Source organism: Podarcis muralis, chromosome 1, assembly GCF_964188315.1.
Source record: "Podarcis muralis chromosome 1, rPodMur119.hap1.1, whole genome shotgun sequence".
Taxonomy (NCBI): Eukaryota; Metazoa; Chordata; class Lepidosauria; order Squamata; family Lacertidae; genus Podarcis; species Podarcis muralis.
The window spans coordinates 82970881-82991306 of record NC_135655.1 but is presented as its reverse complement, the minus strand read 5'-3'; the positions used below and the strand labels follow the sequence as shown (position 1 = coordinate 82991306).

At 46.4% G+C, this 20426-nt stretch overlaps 1 protein-coding gene across 3 annotated transcripts in view; it reads left to right on the top strand.

Moving 5' to 3' along the window:
- CLCF1 (cardiotrophin like cytokine factor 1) overlaps nt 1–14851 on the top strand; it is a 51171-nt gene extending 36320 nt beyond the window's left edge. For 2 of the 3 annotated variants that reach the window (XM_077933393.1, XM_028739839.2), the window contains exons 2-3: nt 7679–7848; nt 12766–14851. In XM_077933393.1, coding sequence (XP_077789519.1) covers nt 7679–7848; nt 12766–13248 — 653 coding nt within the window. In that variant the 3' untranslated portion in view covers nt 13249–14851. The remainder of the gene's footprint in view (nt 1–7678; nt 7849–12765) is intronic. The other variant, XR_013394050.1, reaches the window with a different exon arrangement.
- Nucleotides 14852–20426: the final 5575 nt, after the last annotated feature.

Genomic DNA, 20426 nt, shown 5'->3' with positions numbered 1-20426 from the left:
ACATTTTTTCTTATGGACTAACATGACTACCTTTGCTTTTTTATGAATGACTGCACTATAAAGGAACATAGCTGTAACAATGTTATAGATCCCCTACCAGCTAATAATGTGGAAATTTTCAATCACAATGCAGAAAAAGGCAGATTCCAAGAATTGTGGTGTGGTGTGATGTTATTTAGCAACATTTATATACTGCTTGAAAACCTTTAAGCGGTTTATAGAAAATAATAATAAAACGTTAAAAACAGGGATTTAAGAATATTCAAAAGATAATTAAAATGAACGGTAGCTAAAAAGAAATAAAACACATGTAACTTTTACATTTTTTTATAGGCTTGCCTAAACATGGGAGAATAGAACAATGTGCTTGTGTAGTATGGTAGAAATACTATAGAGAGCTGCAGGAATTAGTGACAAGTACTTAAAATTACAGCTCTAGGTTCTGTATCTATATATTTATAATTTTGTTCCCCACTCCCAAGTCATTTAAAAACCATTTTTGCTGTGTGTATGTAGAAATGGCACTGTATTTCTATATTTACTACTAATGCTTATAGGACATGGAAACCTCTGCTCTTTAAGCTGCTCCCAGCTGAACATTCAAGGTTGTTTGGTTGTGTTGTATGAATTGTCAGATGACTCTCAAAGTTTGGGGCAAGCTGCCCAGCCGCTTTGAGCAGAAGGCACCATTCCTTGATCCCTCTCAATGTGCTTTTATCAGGCTAGGAGACGAAAGCCGTGTGCTTAGGATGAAGAGAGATGTAATGCAAAAAGAGGGCTCATGGCGCATCCCTCAGCTGCAGGATAAGTCAGGTTCCCTCCTAGCTTCACGTTTGAAAAGGAAGACTTGCACACACAGGTGAATCAAATGCTGACTCAGCTGTTAACTACTGTCCTCCACCCCCCTATGCTTCAGGCACCATGTCTGCCTTTCAATAGATTTTTAAAGCACAACGTGAATGTTCATGCATTTATCGTTGGCATTCGTTTTTTAAAAAGAAGCTTTTAAAAGTGCAAAGCTACTCCCAGCTTAGGGAGCGAATTTTGCCTTGTGGGTGCCAGCCAATCAGCTCCTGGCACAGCCTACAGAACGGCCCACTCCTGCACTCTGCTGCCCCTTGAGAGGAAAGGTACATATGGGCTGAATGCTGTGATGACACTTCCAGAGCTGACTGCTATTTGGTTGTTTTTTTTAAAGTACACCCCTATTGTGTTGGCTGCATATTGTAGTGTTGAATGTTTGGTGCTGATGACCAGAGGAGCAACCTCCTGTTTTTCACAGGCCGTTTGCTTCCCTGTGTCCCTCCCTTGTGGATCTTAAGGTACTCTGTAAAATATTGGATCTGCTTTTATGGAGTAAATGTATTCCCTCCCCTGCACTTTAGTCGAACATGACTTAAATACATCCAAAGTTCTGAGCTGTTCTTTTCCTATCAGATTCTAGCTCAAACTCATTTGGCATCTACAGTACTTGCCCAGCTAATAAGGCCTTGGCTGTCCATTTAGAGTGCATTGAGCTCAAAGAGGTGATGGTAGAGGCTCACCCGCAGGCCAGATGTGGCCCCTGGGGCTTCCCTGTCTGGTCCTCAGAGGCCTTGCCTCGCCCATCCTCAGCTGCAATTAGACTTGGAAAAAGCCTCTTGTTGCAGCCAATAAAAGGCTACACACACACACTGGTCTAATTGCATTGTGGGGGACAATTTCAGAGGGAGGAGGGTTGCAGCTGGGGAGGGAGGTGCTGCAACCTTCACACCAAAAAATAACCCCTCTCCGGTGCTACGTTTAGAATAGAATACAGTATTTTTCTTGTGTCAGGTATAATATAGAGCATTTGCCTTCTCTCCAATCCAATATGAACTAAATCTAAAATTCATGCTTTAAGTTTAGGCGATAATATATTTAATCAGATGCATGAAGTGGAATGAAAAGTTGATGAGACATCTATAAACTTGGGTAAAGGTACAGTGGAGTTAAAAGCCAAGCGGAGGAATTAGAGCAGCAGAAATGTAAAGCGTATGTATTCTGTTACCTGGGATGGGAACTATATTTCACAATTTAAACATAAAGGTGTATCTGCTGGAACAACAAAGCAAAAATAACAAATCCCCTGGTAAGAACATACGTTTCCTGAGTTAGACCATTGCTCCATCTGGCCCAGCCTTGTCTATTCTGACAGGCAGCAGCCTTCTCAGCCTTGCTCCCTCTGATTGTCTTAAGTAGGGATTCCAGGGACTGAGCTTGGAATGTTTTGTAAGCAAAGCATGGGCTTTACCAGCTGACCTAGGTGAGTGTTATGAGAAGGGAAAGGAGTGGAGTGTGATTCAACCAGAGCAACCCAACCACCATTCCCCAAAAGTGGACTATGTACCAAAATGCTGCATTGACACAGCTGCCACTCCCATCACTCCTCTCTTGTTTCTGGCTTGGAAAGTGTGTGTGTGTGTGTGTGTGTGTGTGTGTGTGTGTGTGTGTGTGTACACACTGATGTTACTCGGAGGGGTGGGGTGGATTTGACCCTGAGGCCTCCAGTTGTTGATTCCTGTACTAGATTCCTGCTATAACAGCAAATGAAGCACAAGTACCTTTGGTATTTTTATTTAAACAATGGGATGCAGTGTCAATTTGCTAATGAATTCTCTTCTGAAAAATAGCTTCTCCATTACGTTTTTAGGAATTCAAGAGTCGGAATCTGATGTGTATGTGAAATGCTTTAGTATGTGACCTCCCATTGCAGAAATACCATTTCACAATGTTCTGCATTCATTTCGCTCATTAGATCACGCAGAGCATCTCACGTTCACTGCAGTTTTGTACCGACGCTAGTAATTCTTGTCAATAAACTGTGCCATGGGGATCCCATATAATCCTTAAATATTCTCCGATTTAAAGCCCATAATGGGCAATTGTGACCATATGACCGCCAAATGGCCTGGAAACATAGAAAATCCGTGTCGTGATAAATAACAAGGTCGGAGTCAGTTATATGTGGTGGCAGTGATCAATTCTTAGAATGGGGTCATTAGAACCGGAGGACCTGTTGTAAAATCATTTGTCGAGGAGTGAAGACTATAGGTCACACTCTTAGGCTGTGTCCAGATGGCAGCTTTCACCACAGCTGATTTAATGCTGCAGAACACTAAACCAGAAGTGGGGGAAGCTATCTCAAGGAAGAAGTAGCACCTGTTCTGGGGATTTTATGCTGCACTTGGTCCGTGCCACCCATTCTGATTCTGCTAATCTTTGGTCTGTTATGGACTACTTAGCATAGTCCTCCTGTGGTTTGCAAGCACTAAGTGCTCTGGCCCAGCATGGCCAGCACTCCCCATATGAAGGTGCCCATAGATGTCAGGGAGAAATAACCTGGGGAAAACTGTTTTTCATAGAATCTATGATTTTTAAGGAAAGGGCTTTTAACAGTGCTGTACCATTTTCATTATCTGTATTTTAATAGGTTTTTTAAATATTGTGTTAATTCAGTTAAAGTTTAATTACTTTTTAAGTTTCATCTTTTGTATGTTTTTAGCCTTTTACATTTTATTCCAACTTGCTTTGATTTTTGTAAGCCGCCTTGAGACCCTATCTGGGGAAAAGGTGGGATACAAACAAATACAGTACAAGGCTGCTAGTAGTAATACAAGCAATGAACCTTAACAGAGATGTTGTGGTTTATAGAGCACATGCGATTCTTGGCTGTGTACATAATGAGATATAAAGCAAAAAGTATGGTTTTCCCTTTGCTAGGAGATAACCGGTATTAGAATGCTATACCATGCTGCTGTTATCCATTTCAAAACATTTCTATTACGCATTTCTCGTTTGGTAAAAAATTGAGAGGATTTCTGGAAGGAGCTTTGCTGAAAACTGCAGAGCAACTATCCAAAATACCATGATGTCTCACCGTGGGAATTTAAGATGCACTTCTCTGTTTAGGTTATACAATGGGATATTAAAAAGTAATTTAGTCATCTGCATAGAGAACAACCTAAGGATAACTTTCTTTTTTTTAAAAAAAAAACTTATTTATTAAAAGTTTCATTCTGATATATCAAAACATTGAGGGGGGGATCTGACTTGCGCTTGTAACATATAAACTGTTACAAGTGCAGATTGGATGTTTTACAGAATTAAAATATTCAAAGCAGCTTTCAAGAGGACAAGATACTTAGCAGATTCCATCTATTTCCACCCCAGCTCTAAAGAGATGTTGTTTTCTTTCATTCGTTTGGGCATTAGGCTCGATGGGTCACCTTTTCCATTACTAGTGTTTTTCAGATTTTTAGGAACACTTAGTAATTGTATGGGGGTGCCGCTCCTTTTTTCCTGTTCCTTGCAATCGAAGTTCAGGCAGCGGCTTGTAAGTGTCTGGTCTGTTCCTTATCAATGCAAAGCTTTCAGAAAGAATTAGTAAGAATGCTAAGTGGTTCTCTGACAATAGTCCCGTCGTTTGTTTTTTTAGCACATCCCATTATTTTCCCATCTGCGTATATATATATATATATATATTTGGGGAAGTATGCTAGATATGATATCTGAAGGAAGAAGATATTTGATGGTTGTGTAATTTTGCAGACAGCAGACATATATCAGGATAATTAAAGGCTAGAACTAGACATATTTAGACTAAACTTGGAAATAAACACAAATCCTTAACCATGAGGGTACTAGCCTCAGGGACTGCCTACGTGAGATTGCAGTAGATTGTGTGTGAGTCAGTGGGAGAAGGTCTCACTGCTCTCTCTCATTAATCTGCAGCAGTCCAACTAGTGCTTGGATTGCTCTGCCTTGTATGCAGAGGACCAGACAGGATTGTGATCACGGTTTAAACAGGGCTAGATGGACAACTATGATGCTTTAGTTGAGATTTAGGCATTGCTAAGGGTTGGATTAGATGACTCTCGGGGTCCAATTCAACTCTAAAACTCTATGGTTCTATGAACTCTTTGGATCCTGAATGAAAACAACAGTGGAGTCCTCCACACTGTTTCCTTATCTCATATTATCTTGACAGAAACAATATGAAGTATAGACTGTATGCAGTATAGAGCACCCTAGCACAAACTATAGAATCATGCATTTTAAGGAAGTACAACCACTATTATGATTTTAAAAGTTATAACTACTATTGTGATTTAGAAATTAACAACAGCTCCATTTGCACGTTCCTGCCTAGTGGAGGAAGTGGGAAGAACAACCATTTTGAAGATACTGTATTATATATTGTACAGTCGTACCTTGGAAGCTGAACGCCCTGGAACTCGGACGTTTAGGCTCCCGAATGCCGCAAACCCGGAAGTGAGTGTTCCGGTTTGCGAACATTCTTTGGAACCGGAATGTCTGGCGCGGCTTCCGATTGGCTGCAGGAGCTTCCTGCAGCCAATCGGAAGCTGTGCCTTGGTTTCTGAATGTTTTGGAAGTCAAACGGACTTCCGGAATGGATTCAATTCGACTTCCGAGCTACGACTGTATTATATAATAAATTTATCTACTGATCTTCATCCAAAGTTCACATATGTTTACAACATAAAAACACAAATACATCACATTATTATTATTTTTTTAAAGCACATTTAAAAGGCCATAGGTTGTTTAATAGCTTCCCCGTGAAGACGCATTCACTAGAGCCCCCTGCTGGTTGGGAGCACCTGCCCTTTAGGCTCTTGTTGTTGACCGTAAAGGAATCTGTAGGGAAGAAAAGGGTTGAATTGTGCAAAGTGCGTAGGAGAGGGAATGGGCGGGCCTCATCCCCAGTGGGAAGAACAGCGGAAGCACTGAAGCAGGATGGAATCGTCTGGGCTGGGGCTGGGCGTGGTGCAAGCAGGAAAATGCCGCGGGATAGTCTTTAATGAAGCGCAAGTGGCCAGGGCCGGGCTGCGTGTTTCATGGGTGAATCATCACAAGTGGGAGGCCTTGGCATGAGTTATGGGGTAGGCTTCCGTGGTGGCTATGCAGGCACAACCACGTTCCCAGCCTTGGCCTGCTGGAATCAGAAGACACACACAGAAGCTTCAGCATCTGACAGACGGGGAAGTCAAACAAAGAAGCCATACTTAGTTCCCACAAAAGAAATGTGGAAATCCATGTTTTTTTCTCCACGTCTTCAGTTTCTGAGCATATTCAGCCGCATACATGTCCACACCGCCATATATTTCTCCTCATCTATTGCAACCCAGCATCTCACTCTCAAAATGCTATGATATTCAGAATTACAAAATTCAAACAACATTGTTTTGGCCTAAAAATATTTAAAAGTTAGGGAGAAAAACTCCAGCTTGGGTTGATACTCTGTTTATGTACTCACTGCAGTCCTAAACTGTACACATAATGTGAAAACAGATACTGTTTTTACTAAGCAGGTGCAGTTAGATATTACATGTGTAACAATGAACTTGATCGCCAACCTAAATTCTCCCACCAACCTGCTCCACTTGCTTATAGCATGGATATTGCTCCTGATGCCCTCCAGATGTTGTTGGACCACAATTCCCATCATCGCTGTTGGCCATGCTGGATGGGGCTAATGGGAGTTGTAGGCTAATGACACCTGGAAGGCAACAGGCTATCCATCCCTGACCTAAAGCATTAGCCATGTCCTGCCACAAAAACAGTCTCTTGCCCCAAATCTAAATTTTCACGGTGTGGTTAGTAAAGATCCTTAGAATGACCCATTGCCATCCAGGGTCCTGCATTATGCATCTACAGCAGTGAATGCTGGTGGGGAGGCGCCTGTGGAAAAACAGGTACAGTCGTACCTTGGAAGTTGAACAGAATCCATTCTGGAAGTCCATTCAACTTCCAAAATGTTCGGAAACCAAAGTGCAACTTCTGATTGGCTGCAGGAAGCTCCTGCAGCCAATCGGAAGCAGCAGAAGCCCCGTCAGACATTCGGCTTCCAAAAGCAGTTCGCAAACCGGAACAGTCACTTCCAGGTTTGCAGTGTTCGGGAGCCAAAACATTTGAGAACGAAGCTGTTTGAAAACCAAGGTACGACTGTATTATGTGTGGCCTTTATGCCTTGAACCAGGTTGATGACTCTTGTCTCCAGTTCCCATCGTTCCTTGGGGCCCAACCTAGATATAGCATCAGTTGTGTGAATGCAGTTAACACGCACACTTTCTGTAATGTAAATGCTAATAGAAGCCATTTGGGTGGTGGGGAGGGAGAGAAGTTAACCCTTTCTGCCCTGCCATGGTCATGATGAAAGTTTGTCTTATTTCATGATGAATGGGGTCAGACTGTGCATTGGAAAACAACAAAACTTTCTGATGAGTTGGTAGTGGTTAGAGGGCAGTTGGAACCGTCTTGTTTACATGAAGAGAACAAGGCTGCTCTGGCCCTGGGCAGAGGGTGTGGTGGTGGGGATAATGGCAAAGTCCTTTTTGTAGTTAGCTCCTTCTCTTTGTCCCTGTTGTTATCCAAGGTGGGGCCAGCATCAAAACCCTGGACAACTCTCAGCCAAGTTCTTTGGAGGTCTGAACTGCCGTCTTTGGACTATGCAATAAATGTTGGGGTATATATTTTTATATGAACTGGGCTATAGAAGCAGGCTGCGTTGAGCACTTTGTCCCTGTGTCTTCTCCTGGGAATGGTGGTGTGAGGTGGGAATGGGCGATGCAGGCTTTGCTCCCCCTGTCACAGTGCTCCCTTCGCCCACAGCTCCTTACAAGTGTGCTCCCTGCAGGAGATTCGTGGGGGATCCTTGCCTTCCTGTGTGCCACGCTCTGGAACCTGCCTGTGGTGCCTGCACTGAACAGCACGGACCAAGTGACTACCACCAGACAGTCCATCCAGCAGACGTACGACCTTACTCGCTACCTGGAACACCAGCTGCACTCGCTTGCGGCTACTTATGTGAGTGTAGAAGCTTGGAGAGGGTTGGGGACTACTGAGTTGAGCAACCTAGTAGGAAACAGCTCTCCCTTCCCTTGCGTGCCCTTTCTTCTTCCTCTTCCTGCCCAGACTCTATTCCCTCTCTGTAAACTGTGCTTCACTGTCTCTTTCATCTCTGATGTCTCTGTCGCTAGGTGAAGTCAGGCTGCGTTTCTCTCTCTAACCGAGTTGAGAATCCAGTGGATTGCAGGCACATGCATAACTTTAATCCCAAAAGCTCAGTGCAAAGAGGAGTGTATCAACAGGCGACAGCATCTGCCTCCGCTCAGTATGTGGGGAAGGGATTCATACAGGCAGACATTCTAAGACTTTAAACTGCCTGCAACACCCTCTTAACAACACCATCTGCAAAACACGCCACCCCCACCCCGAAATTTCCTTCTGCATGGTGAATAGCTAAAATACAGCTCTTTCCCCAGCCATGGCCCTCACTTGGCAGAATATCTGACATGCTTCCCCCTCCCTGCCTTCAGGCACCGGTGGAGTCTCCCTGTTTACAATCTGTTGTGCATCTCTTGCTGGGGTGAGGTGAGGCCTTGTCTGTCAGAACTCGCCAGGGAAACGCCCGGCTGCGTGGAGAGCAGAGACTGGGGGCAGACCCTCATCTATCTGCATGGCATCCCTGCTCCCTGGCCTACCTGGCATTCCAAGCCCTACCTACCCCTTGGCTGCGTTCCCTGGCACTGAGCATTCATCAAGAGCAGTCACAAGAGTGAAACCAAGGTATTGATTTGGTTCGGGTATGGGAAAGTGTAGAGGCTCATATTTTCCAGCATATCTGGGTTCAAGAAGCTTCCTTTTTTAAACACAAAATTGAGAAGCTTGGGTCCCCATAGAAAAATAAGAAATGGACCCTTTATGCACCAACCTATGTCCATCTTATTTGTTGCCTTCCTGTGTGCCACACCATCAACTGGAACAACATTCTCTAACAAGGGCCCCCAGTGACAACACATAATTCCCATAATGAACCACTGTATTGAAAAACATTAAAAATACTTATTGGTAATCAACTAAAGTTCCGCCCATCAAGCAGAAGCCTGCCCACCATAATGCCCTCTTTTTGGGGTGTTTTTGTTTTTTTACCCGTGATCTCCCCAAAAAAGCTCAACAACTCCCCCTCTCCCAAAAAAATCCTTGCTACGCCCAGGCCACTAGGTGGGGGCCTAAATGCACAATTAGCATGTTAAAGCTCATGGTTCATCTGGAGGAAGATAAACCATAAGCCTGGCTTTGGACAACTTGCTAAGCCAAACTATGGCTTAGCTGGCGGCAGCAGGACCAGAGGAAGAGCAAAGGAGCCACAGTCTCCTCTCCAGAAGCCTGCATGCTCACACGTATGTGCTAAGTCATGGTTTGGACCAGGTCAATGTTTCATCTGTCTTAACCTTCCTATGAGGACAGTAAGGGTGAATTCCAATAATCTAACTCTTCATGAGATATCACTGCACATTTGTGATGCTTTGGAACATTTGTGGTTCCTTTGGATAGAGCAGTCCCACCTCTTGAGGTTATGGTTTTTAGGAGCCCATCCCATTTCCATTTGGCTGACAAAAATGTGTCCCTTCATGCAGGCTTGAAAGGCCCATACTTTTCTTTTCACCGGGCTCATGTGCTCAAAGATCCAGTATGTGTAAAGAACACAAATCTCCTTGCAAACATTTTTTGGAGCAAGACAGGGGTTGGAATTGTTGAGCCCTTTTGTTGAAATAAGAAGTTACTGTTAAGAAGTTGCCTATCTTTAGAGGGAGCCAGAAGTTAACAGGGAGAGGCTATTCCGTAGAGATGCCAGGAGAGGAACTGGGGCAGTAATAAAAGGAATCTTCTCGTGGCTTAAGGAGATTAAGGCTAGGGAGGACTGCATTGGCTACCATTGGAGGTTATGCTATTTCCAGCAGAAATCAGGGCTTCTCCACTATCAGAGCTCTAGCTTAAAATTTAGCACTGTGCAGGCCTAATATAATAGTATATGCAACCATTGCATTTCATTATGATTCCCATATTCTCTGTACGTCCTGATGGTTGCCTCCTTACCTTCAGTGTTCCCGTAAGTAGGTTGGCATTCACTGGTGCAAAATGATTGGCAATCTGACTCAGCAGGACAGGAAATGCACACCCATGTGCCCGCACGCGCACTGCTGCATAGCCCCAGGGCTTCTGTATCAGTATAGAAAAAGGAAACCAGTCAATTGTGCTGTCTTGTTGGCTGCTTCTTGAGGGATGTTGTGAAATTTCTGCCAAGGGATTTCTACTGAAGCAAAGCTGCTCCCATATGTGGCGATGTAAGCTGTGGACAGAGGAGGCTATTCAAACAGCTGGGGGGAAATGAAATAAAACATCTTGACAGCTGAGGAACTCTGGGGTCACAGCTGCATGGGTCTTATTTGGGAGATTGGATGTGCTGTTCAAGTGCATCAAATCTCCAAAGTAGGAAGGCCCAAGGTGTTTGCAACCTGCAGTGGTCCTTGCCTGCTTGTTTGCTGGGTCAATAGGGAGGATTGCAGGATTTGGCCATCATCTACTGTGGTGGGCATGAGCACATGCAAGGGAGAAAAAGTGCCTGCCTTTCCTTTCTATGCTCCCAGCACTAAGTCCAGTGGCATCTCTAGCTGGGACCATAGACAACCACTGTCTAGGTCAGACCTACAGCAAGGGTGGTGTGAATTTCAGCAGCTCTGTGCAAATATATGATTTGTGGCTGAGTGCAATTCCTGGGAATTCTCTGCTTTCTATTCTTTTAAAACAACAACAACAAAAAACCAAGTTTCTAGCCCATACAGCTTCAAAGATAAGTTCGAGTGTGTGTGTGTGTGTGTGTGTGTGTCAACAACGCCTGATAAAATCTTAGAAAACTAAGAGATTCCCATGGTCACTTTTTGACCCTTCTCAAGAGTAGATGAAACAGAAGGAATGGTAAAAAGCAAACAATCCGCCACCCCATAATTTCTACAGGACCCTGGCCTTAGTGTTTCCTGGCATAATTTTTTAATAACCTTGAAACATAATTTTGGTACGTACCCATCTTAAAATTTAATACAGAGCAAAACTCTAGGGTCCAGAAGAGAGCATTCAGGCAGAATCCTTTTGAGCACTGCTGCCGTTGCTGCCCAGATTTCAGTTGCATTGTATTCCCTGCTCCTTGCTCCCACCCAACACCTTCAGCAAAGCTTACCTTGTGGCTCACTTTTAGCAGTTCTGTACTGATGCTCAGGGAAGCCTCAGGGAAGAGACCCTTCCTTCCTTTGCCCATAGAAACAACTTGTTTGTAAGAAAAGCTTGACTGCAGCCTGCATTTTGAAGTCTTGTCTTTTACAATTTGTGTTTTTACTATTGGCGGGACTTCTCTCTCTCCTCTCTCTCTCTCTCTCTCTCTCTCTTATTGATGTAAGCTGCTTTCAGAGACCATCATCGTCTGAAAAGCAGGATAAGAACATAATAAACAAATGAATGGAGGCTCAGAAGCAAAACAAACAAAAAAACAAAAAAGCACCCAAATTAAAAGAACCCAAAATATCATTTTGAAATCTTTTTGAGATTCACTGGTGGGATGGGGTGGGTGTGAGGATAGAATTCATTCCTTTTGAGCACTTAAGGACAACAGCATGGCTACAGGCGGTGCACATGCTGGCCCAAGGTCCTTGGCTTGCCTGAGGGCCACTGTCTGTATTAAGCCCCACAAGAAAAGGCAAAATGGGAAAGGCAAGCCTGTGTGCTGAAGGCCCACACAAACCCTCTTTAGATTCTTCAGTAGCGCGTCTCCCAGCGCGTCTTCCCATCTGGCTGCCTCACGCCATCTTCTTTGCTTATTATTATTTACTTATTGCATTTAAATTCTGCCTTTCCTCACAGGAGCACAAGGCGGCATGCATAGTTCACCACTTCCCTGTTTCATCCTCCCAACAACCCTGTGTGGTAGGTTCAGCTGAGAGTGAGTGACTGGCCCCAAGGTCACCCAAGGAGCTTCCTGGCTGAGTCAGGATTTGAACCTTCGTCTCCCAGGTCCCAGCCCAATGCTCTCATCACTACACCACACCGGCTGTCTAAAAGAAAAGAAAAAACCCACTTCCTTTCTTTGATCTTAAAGTCCAGGCCCTTTAAGTATTAGAGTAGTCACGCTTCAGCTTTCCTCCCCCTGCCCCCCCCCCCCGCTGGTCTCATGGCGTTGGCCACGTCCCAGCCTGCCCTGTGAGTTGGTTTCTGCTGGCGTGTTGTTTGGGGAGAACCCGTCCCTACTTGCCCCCGGGCGACACAGAGGAAATTAATTTGTCTCCTGAGCTTGTCAGATTGTTCACACAGCCGCGGGCTTTGACACACCTCCCTTCCGCTCTGTGCTTCACCCCACCCGCTCACCCCGCTGCCTGGGCAATCCTGCTGCCCCTCAGGGCACCAATGCTGGCAGAGGGGGGTGGGGCGGGGAATCCCAGGAACGCAGCTTAGCAGGGCAAGCGGGTGTGAATAAGTGTGTGTGTGTGTGTGTGTGTGTGTGTGTGTGTGTGTGTGTGCCAGAATATTCAGGGCAAAGCAGGGATCTCTCACTAAGTGCCTATCTGACCGTGCTGCAGTCGCAATATGTCACCGGGTAAAAAGGAGATAATCAGCATGTCAGTGGATCCCATAATATTTGCATGCACCGGGCACACATACACAATGCAGCTGTTCAGACTAATAAAGGATGTCAGTGTGCACTCATGCCTGGTGTTGTTGTGCATATCACTAAGGAATTAAAATTGCTCGCTCTCATACTGCCATACCTCACTGCCTCACTGAGTGGGAGCGGGAGGAAGAGCTTGTGGAAAGGATGAGTGGAATGGTATGTGCAACTGCGCTACTCCCGTATAATAAGCATGTCTAACCACCCGCTTGTCTTTCCACCCTCAGCTCAGCTACCTGGGGCCACCTTTCAATGAGCCGGACTTTGATCCTCCCCGGCTAATCGGGGCAGAGGCTGTGCCCAGCGCCACCGTGGACTTTCAGGAATGGCACAGCCTGAATGACAATGCCCGGCTGGCAGCCAACTACCAGGCCTACAGCCACCTGCTGTGCTACCTGAGCACCATGGATGGGAAATCCCCAGTCGCCATGCCCACCCTGCGCCACAGCCTCGCACACTTCCGCGCCAGCCTGCAAGGGCTGCTGGGCTCCATCGCTGGCATCATGGCTTCCCTGGGCTACCAGCTTCCGCCCACGCCGACGGATGGTACGCCTCCGCTCCGCAGCCAGTTCCTGCGCAAGATGGACGACTTTTGGCTGCTCAAGGAGCTGCAGACCTGGCTGTGGCGCTCGGCCAAGGACTTCAACAGGCTGCGCAAGAGGGTGCCCCCTTCTGCTGTTATGCTGCACCTCGAGAGCAGGGGCTTCTGAGCCCTGCCCTTCACCAGCCTCTCTGCCTTCGCCTCGTCCACTGACGTCATACCCGCCCCTCAAGGCCAAGGGCTTTCCAGAGCCCCCCCCCATCCACAGCCTGCCTGCCCCTCTCCACCTCCAACCCACCTCCAACCTGACTCCTGCTGCCACACCTTCATGGTGCTGCACTGCTCTCTATTATGAAGCCGTGCCTCTAGGTGAGCAAACCCACACCTATCTGTTTCTTCCTTCCCTTCTTTCCTCCGCCTTCTTAGTGGCCTGCCTTTCTCTTGTTCTTCCCAGAGGGGGCCATTAATTTTCCAGGATCAGAGGAAAAGCCCTGCTCCCTCCCACCCCAGTGATGAGCAATAAAGCCCTGGCTGCAGGGCAGCGAACATCTGGCAGCCTCCACCTCTGGCGCTCTGCTCTCCTTAAATGGAGCTCCCCCAGAGCCTGGGTTCCTGCTTGTGCGCTCTCTCTCTCTCTCTCTCTCTCTCTCTCTTTCTCATAGAGGATTGTGCCAATTAGGTGCTTACGAAGGGGGTTTACTTCCCACAAACCTGCCTCTGATCAAACCCGCTGGCTTAAGATGATGCCCAGCTCTGGCCTTCCTTTCGGGCCATGAACTCTGCAGCAGGGGTGGGGAACCTTCCTGAAGCTGGGGGTCACATCCCCACCTGGTTAATTCTTCCAGGCGCCAAAAGCAAAGCAGACAGAGCCAGAGCTTGCAGCAGGTGGAGATACCTTATGCTCTCTTTCACCCCCCCAACACACACATGTGCACAGACATGCAGAGAACTCCACTCTATGCAGTCTCATCTCTATCCACCAGCTGCTCAGGAGATTGGGTGGCAGATGAGCGGTGGGCTGCAAAGGGGGCTGCCCTACACATGCCCCCTTTCTCAGACACATGCATGCACATTGCGCTGCAAACATGCACAACCTCCCCTCCCTGCAGTCTCCTCCTGACTGAGGAACAGGTGAGCAGCAAGGAAGAGAGCAGTGTCCCAGGCCTGCTCCCTTGATTCCTGATCAGCTAGGCAGCAGGTAGGGTGGGAAGATTGCAGGCTGGCAGTTCCCTACCCCTGCTCTAGAGGCAACCTCACCCCGCAAGGGCAAAATGGGACTCTGAATAGGCGTTGCAATGAGGCATGAAGCATAAGGGATACGGTTTAATGCAGGCACTGGCGAGCTTTCAGCCTTTTTCTCTCTCTTTTGCAGTGGTCAACTCAAGAGGCTCCCCTATCTTTCATCAAAGCCAAAAGCTGCAGCAGAGTTGCCCACGACAGGGCCATCTTCCTAGCCAGCCCCAGCAGTGGTCTCCGCCTGCCTGTACCTCTCCCTCCCCACTGTGGCAGGCGGGCCTAGTGAGGCTGTGCGGTTTACTGTCACCAGCAAAGGACAAGGGGAGGAGTTTCCCATAGGTGGCCCAGTCCAAAGTTCTCTCTCTCTCCCCTCCCCTCCCCTCTCCTCTCCTTCTGCCCCCCCTCCCCACTGTCAGGTTGTGTTATTCTCAGTTTGTCTGTATTAATATTTATTTATTTTCAGATGTTATTTATTAGATTGTATTTATTGCAGAATTTCTATTCTTGTATTAACAAATAAAAGGCTTTCTCCAGGAGCTATGCTGGCTTTATTTGTTTCTCTGCAGAGCATGGTGTGGGCAGATCTTCTTTTATACGCAGTAAACAAACTTTGTGTGTGCATTCAGATGCCTTCATTCAACTGACCTGCCCATAAGGTGTGGGTTTTGTACCCAGTGCCCCCATCATTCATTGGACTTGTGAGCTGGGGACTAATGGGAGATGGAGTCCACAACCTCCATAGAGCCACAGGTTCCCCACGCCTGCAACAAGAAGGCCGGGGTCATGAAATACACAGTGTGCCATCTCCTTTAAGCCAAACAAATCCTGGGTCACTCACTTTGCCCCCAAAAGCGATGATGCAGATGGGAGAAGCTCAACTCACAGGATTATTGCATTGGCCCCAGAACCTATCTATCTCCTTCCCCTCCCATTTTATGTCCTAAAATAAATGCAAAGGAGAACATGAGCTCCAGCACAAAGATAGTGGAAGCTGTGGCCTGGATTTGTGGGTACATTGTGGTGTTTTTTTTTTTTTAAAAAACACCTGTGGGCTCCACACCCCAAAATGGCTGCCATGGGATAGTGACCAATGACAAAACTCTCTTTTTGTGGATCCCTGTACACATCCCTGTACACATATTCCGCACACCATCCACCCATTTATAAGCATTCACCAAATTCATCCCAACACACACATTCCTCCTTTTGCCTACATCCCAGGCCCCATCTGCTCCCTTTTTTTACTCCCCTGAGGCTCCACCCACCCTTCATCCATTGCTTCGGCTTACCCCTTTATTGCCTTCCCATGGCTTCTTTTTTCACCCCCAACATCCCCACCTCTTTTCTGTCTGCCCTCCCCTTGCTACCTTTCCTTCCTCAGGACATGGACACACAGACACACTTCACCGCCACCATCACAGGCCCTTATCTTTCTTCCTCCAACCAATCCAAAGGCCACCTGCCCTCTAAGCAGAACAGAAGGGGCAGGTGCGACAAAAACCTAGCAAGGAGCCACAAGCAGCTGGAGCAGCAACACAGGGACACAATTTTAATTCTATTTTGGATGTGTGTTAATCTTGGGGGGTGGGGAGCAGAGCAGGTGGCCTAGCAAGTGCCACAAGAGCCCTCTCGGGTCCCATGGGCATCACGTTGCTGACTCCAGAACCACAGCGATGGGGGAAAGTTCACCTCCTAATTTGAACCACAGTAGTAGCTTTCCATCCATTGCAGTACAACCAGGATATCCTGTCTCTGTGCATAAGAGTTGTTGGCCATCTATCCTTGTAGGATCAATCTTGGCCATTTCCAGCTGAGTAAACGAGGCAAGAGCGAGCCCTAATGTCCACCTCTGTTTTTGGGTGGGATTCAGTGACGTGCCAGCAAATTCAGGCGGTGCAATTACGGTTTATTGAGAAGCCATGGCAGCAAGCTGGCTTCCTCAAACAATCAGAATTTCTGTGATAAGGAAAATGCACTGGAAAGTATTGGAGAACAGTTGCTTAGACATAACTTTGCCTGTGTACACACTATACATTTAAAGCACATTGTTAATTAATTAATTAAATTTGTATACTGCCCTTCATCTGTAGATCTTAGGACGGTTCACAACATAAAATTACAATATTAAAAAACACACAACATATATCATGAAAATAGGAACAAAAAACAAATAATCTCCCCTTCCCACAACACATTTATAAGGGCATCAGATGTCAATTAGCCAAAGGCCCGGTTGAAGAGGAACATTTTCACCTGGCCCCTAAAGGTATATAAACTGTCTCAGATTTTGCATTCATCAACTTAGGCCCTTCTTTGTGGGCCTCCTCCACGTGAAGGTGGCAACACGAGAACAGGCCTTTTCTGTAGTGGCTCCCCATTTATAGAATGCTTTCCTCAGAGAGGTTCGCCTGGCGCCTTCATTATATATATTTTAGGCGCCAAGTGAAAACATTCCTCTTCAACCAGGCCTTTGGTTGTTTAATATTCCACAGTCTTTTAAAAGTGTCTGTGGGAACAAAATAATTTTTATTATTTAAATTATTTTTAAATAATAAAATAAATTTAAATTTAAATTATTTACTTGTTTTTTATCTTGTATTTTATTCTTTGAACTGCCCTGAGATCTTGTGATGAAGGGTGGTAAACAGATTTAATAAATGATGATGATGATGATGATGATGATAATAATAATAATAATAATAATAATAATAATAATATAATTAAGGAGCCAGCTAAAACTCCCTGGGGAGAGCATTCCACAAACAGAGAACCGGTGCAGAAAAGGTGTTGCCACTCTCTGGACCTCTCGTGGAGAGGTACATGAAGATGGGACATGACACCCCCGCCCAAGAATCCTGGGAATTGTAGATTGCTAAGGGTGCTGGGAATTATAGCTCTGTGCTGGGTAAATGACAGTTCCCAGGATTCTTGGGGGAAAGCTTTTTGCTCTAAATGTGTGGTGTGTCTGCAGCTATCACCAGACCTCCCAGAAAACAAATCAGATTGAATGTTCAAAAAGGGATAAGTGAAAGACACCAAGGCTCTTCGCAGTTCACAATAAATTCTGAACCTGGGGCCTCCACAAGAGACAGGAGGAGCAAAAACCAACAACAGCACGCCATGGCTTCCTGGTCAGATGCTGTCGGAGTGTGATGGAGAGGAATATGCATTGCAGAATATACTGGGATGACGGCAAAGAGGAACAGGCAGGAGATGATGGCTCCCTTTGCCTGATTCACCATAACTTCTCTTGAATGCAGCCTGGCTGCCTAACTACACAGGGACCAAAGGTGAAAGCAGCTTCTGCTCTCGGCCCATTTCAAGAGAAAGAGTAGCAGTGGGTCTCAAGGTTATGTCACACATATATATAGGTGCCCATTTCCTTTCTCTGAAACTTGGGGGGGGGGGTCCTAAGGTAACTGTGTAGAGGGCACTTGTAACATCCAGCAGCTGCTTTTTGATAAACTGTTCTTCCCCGAAGTACCAAGAGAACAGGGAGAATGTCAACCAGTCGGAAGACGCTTATTCCTGAGCCACACTATGAAGGCGATAAAACGCTGCTGGAGTCCATAAACAGAAAGAGACAGTCTCAGCAGCTGACAAAAAAACCCCAGAAGAACCAACAACCAGGGTGGACTGCAGATTCCAGATTCCAGCTCCATCCTTCTTGGTCTCCTACTCAGCCGCCGTAGATCTTACTCCCATCTCTGAGCCAGGAATACAGCAGAAATATCCTTGCTCCAAGTCCCCCCCCCCCCGCCTGCTGTCACTAGCAGGGCCTCCCACGCCTCACCTCTTAAAATGTGCCGCACAATACAGACTGTGAGAAGCCAGCCATAGCCCCCGGAGATAGATAACTTGAGGGTCTCAGCATCCAGGTTGGCTGCTTGGCCCCTTTCCAGCTGTGGTGAGATCACTACAGCATTCAACAGGGAGAGAACAGAGCCCAACCTTCTGGCTCGTCCCCTGTCTACCCCCCACTCTCTCCATCCATCACATGCATTGCTTGTGACAGTCAAAGGAGCTGGGCTATAGCGCCTCTGCTCCTCTTGTGCAACTCTCCAGATGATTTTCATTGCGTCTCCCTCTTTAAGGCTGCTGCATGACAACAAACCTGCTCCAGTCCTCCTTCCAGATTTCCTCCCTGGGGTAGTTATGCACAAGTCTTCCTTATCACCTGCTTCTTGGTGCAGGAACTTTTTTGTGGCAGCTGCCTTCTTCTTGAGTTAAGAATTCACTTCCCCTTGGATGGTTTTCTTGTTTAGCTCTACACCTTGGGTCGGGGCAGATAAAAAATTATCCAGATCTACAATCCCTCTCTTCCTCTCCCCCTCCCCAAACACCTACTCTAGTTTCTCATTCTGTACTACAAGGCTCTGCTCCCACCAAGAATCCCATCCCTAAAAGTTAACCACCCCAACTTCTTCACTTCCAAGGTTTCTTCAGATGCCCCTTCCTACTGGCCACTCAGGCACCCTTTTGAGGTGGGAGGCCTCATGGTCTACTTTGTTTCTAGCTGCTTTGATCAGGACTGTTATAGCCAGAAAGGTGCAATGATAGAAGAGGGGGAAACCTAAGGGAACATTAAGGATCTGTTTACATTATTGCTTAACTCCTCACACAGTGCCCTCCCTGAAATATACCCGGAGTCGAGTGTGAATTTCATGCTCTTTATTAAGCTCATAGTAGCAATGAATGAAACTTTCCCCAAAAGGTCTAGATGTATATACATTATTTACACAATGGGCCCCACATGATTGGCTAATTCCGGGCTACTCCTGTAGGCCAATCAGGTCGCTGATTCACTTCCACCTGGAGCTGGATTGGGTGGCTCCTGCGGACCAATCAGACTGCTGCATTCTGGATCCTATTGATCTAGGATTCAGCTCAAGTACATAACACTCCCCCTTGGTAATTTTTGTAGCCGCTTTCACACAACGTTAGCCACAACCCATACTGATCCTGTAGTTTATTGACAAATAGTGCTTGGCATTGAGTCAAGGTACTGGGATACACTAATAAAACAGCCGAACCCTACTTTGATGGGAACCAACCTGTGATATTCAAATCTGGTTCTTGAATGCTACCACTGTCAGTGAGCAAGTTCGTTCAATCCAATATTAAAGCAAGACAGTTGGTGCTCTATAAGACATATTGTTACAGCTGGAATATGTGCTCTAAAATGAAGGGCAAACTGGGCTGGATAAGGCAAGATGAGGCAACCCCCTTGAGTGGCAGGATCAATAAGAGCAGCAGACCCCAATGTAGATCTTTATTCCCCCCTGTTCCTGATTTAGATCTTGACTCACCCCTTCTTCCAGTGGGGATGGGAGTGCCATTTTGCGGTTTGCCTCAGATGTCAAAATGTTTTTGGGGTGAACGGGGCAACCTGTTTATAGAGAGCATTTAAAGGAGATGCTACACCTAATGAATATGTACAAATGAAAATGATGCATCCCTGCTGGGCAAAATTTGCATCTGCTAAGAGGATTTAAGCCCTGGGCCATAGCAAATGGGCCAAGAGAGCCTGAGGGACATCAGTGGGTGTTGAGAATGGTCTTTGCCAGTCTTCCCTGAAACCAATGGATTGCATTCTTCTTTTTCTGAGTCAAGAACTAAGGATGTGGATTTTGGTTCATAAAAGCAGGTCAGGCCTCCACCGTAGCTCCATAAAATGAAGCCCATAGCTGGAGCTGAGCCTAGTAAAATACATTAGTCATTGCATAGCGTAAGGATAAAAGGAAGGCTGGAGAAAGGCTGAGGGTGAAGGGGGAGAGAGGGCTAGAGAGGCTGCATTGATCCTTGTCCTACTTGTTCAGGTCTCCTTTCTCCCAGACCCCGCTTGCTCCTTGTGGGGTAGGGGGGCAGCCTGATGATTCATGCCCTAGTGGATTCCTAACTCCCAGGGGTGAGTCTGGGGCAGCATCTGGGGTCAGCATCTCCTGCTTTGCCTTTGTCTCCTGGAGTTTCTTGCCCTGGAAAGAAACTGACTCAGTCTTGATTCCCAGCAGGGGACAAAGCCTCCATGAAGGAGGCCAGGAAACAACCTTGAGCTAACCACAGCCACCCCTTGCCCACAGTCGTCTGCCCTGGACTTGTCCACTAGCCAGG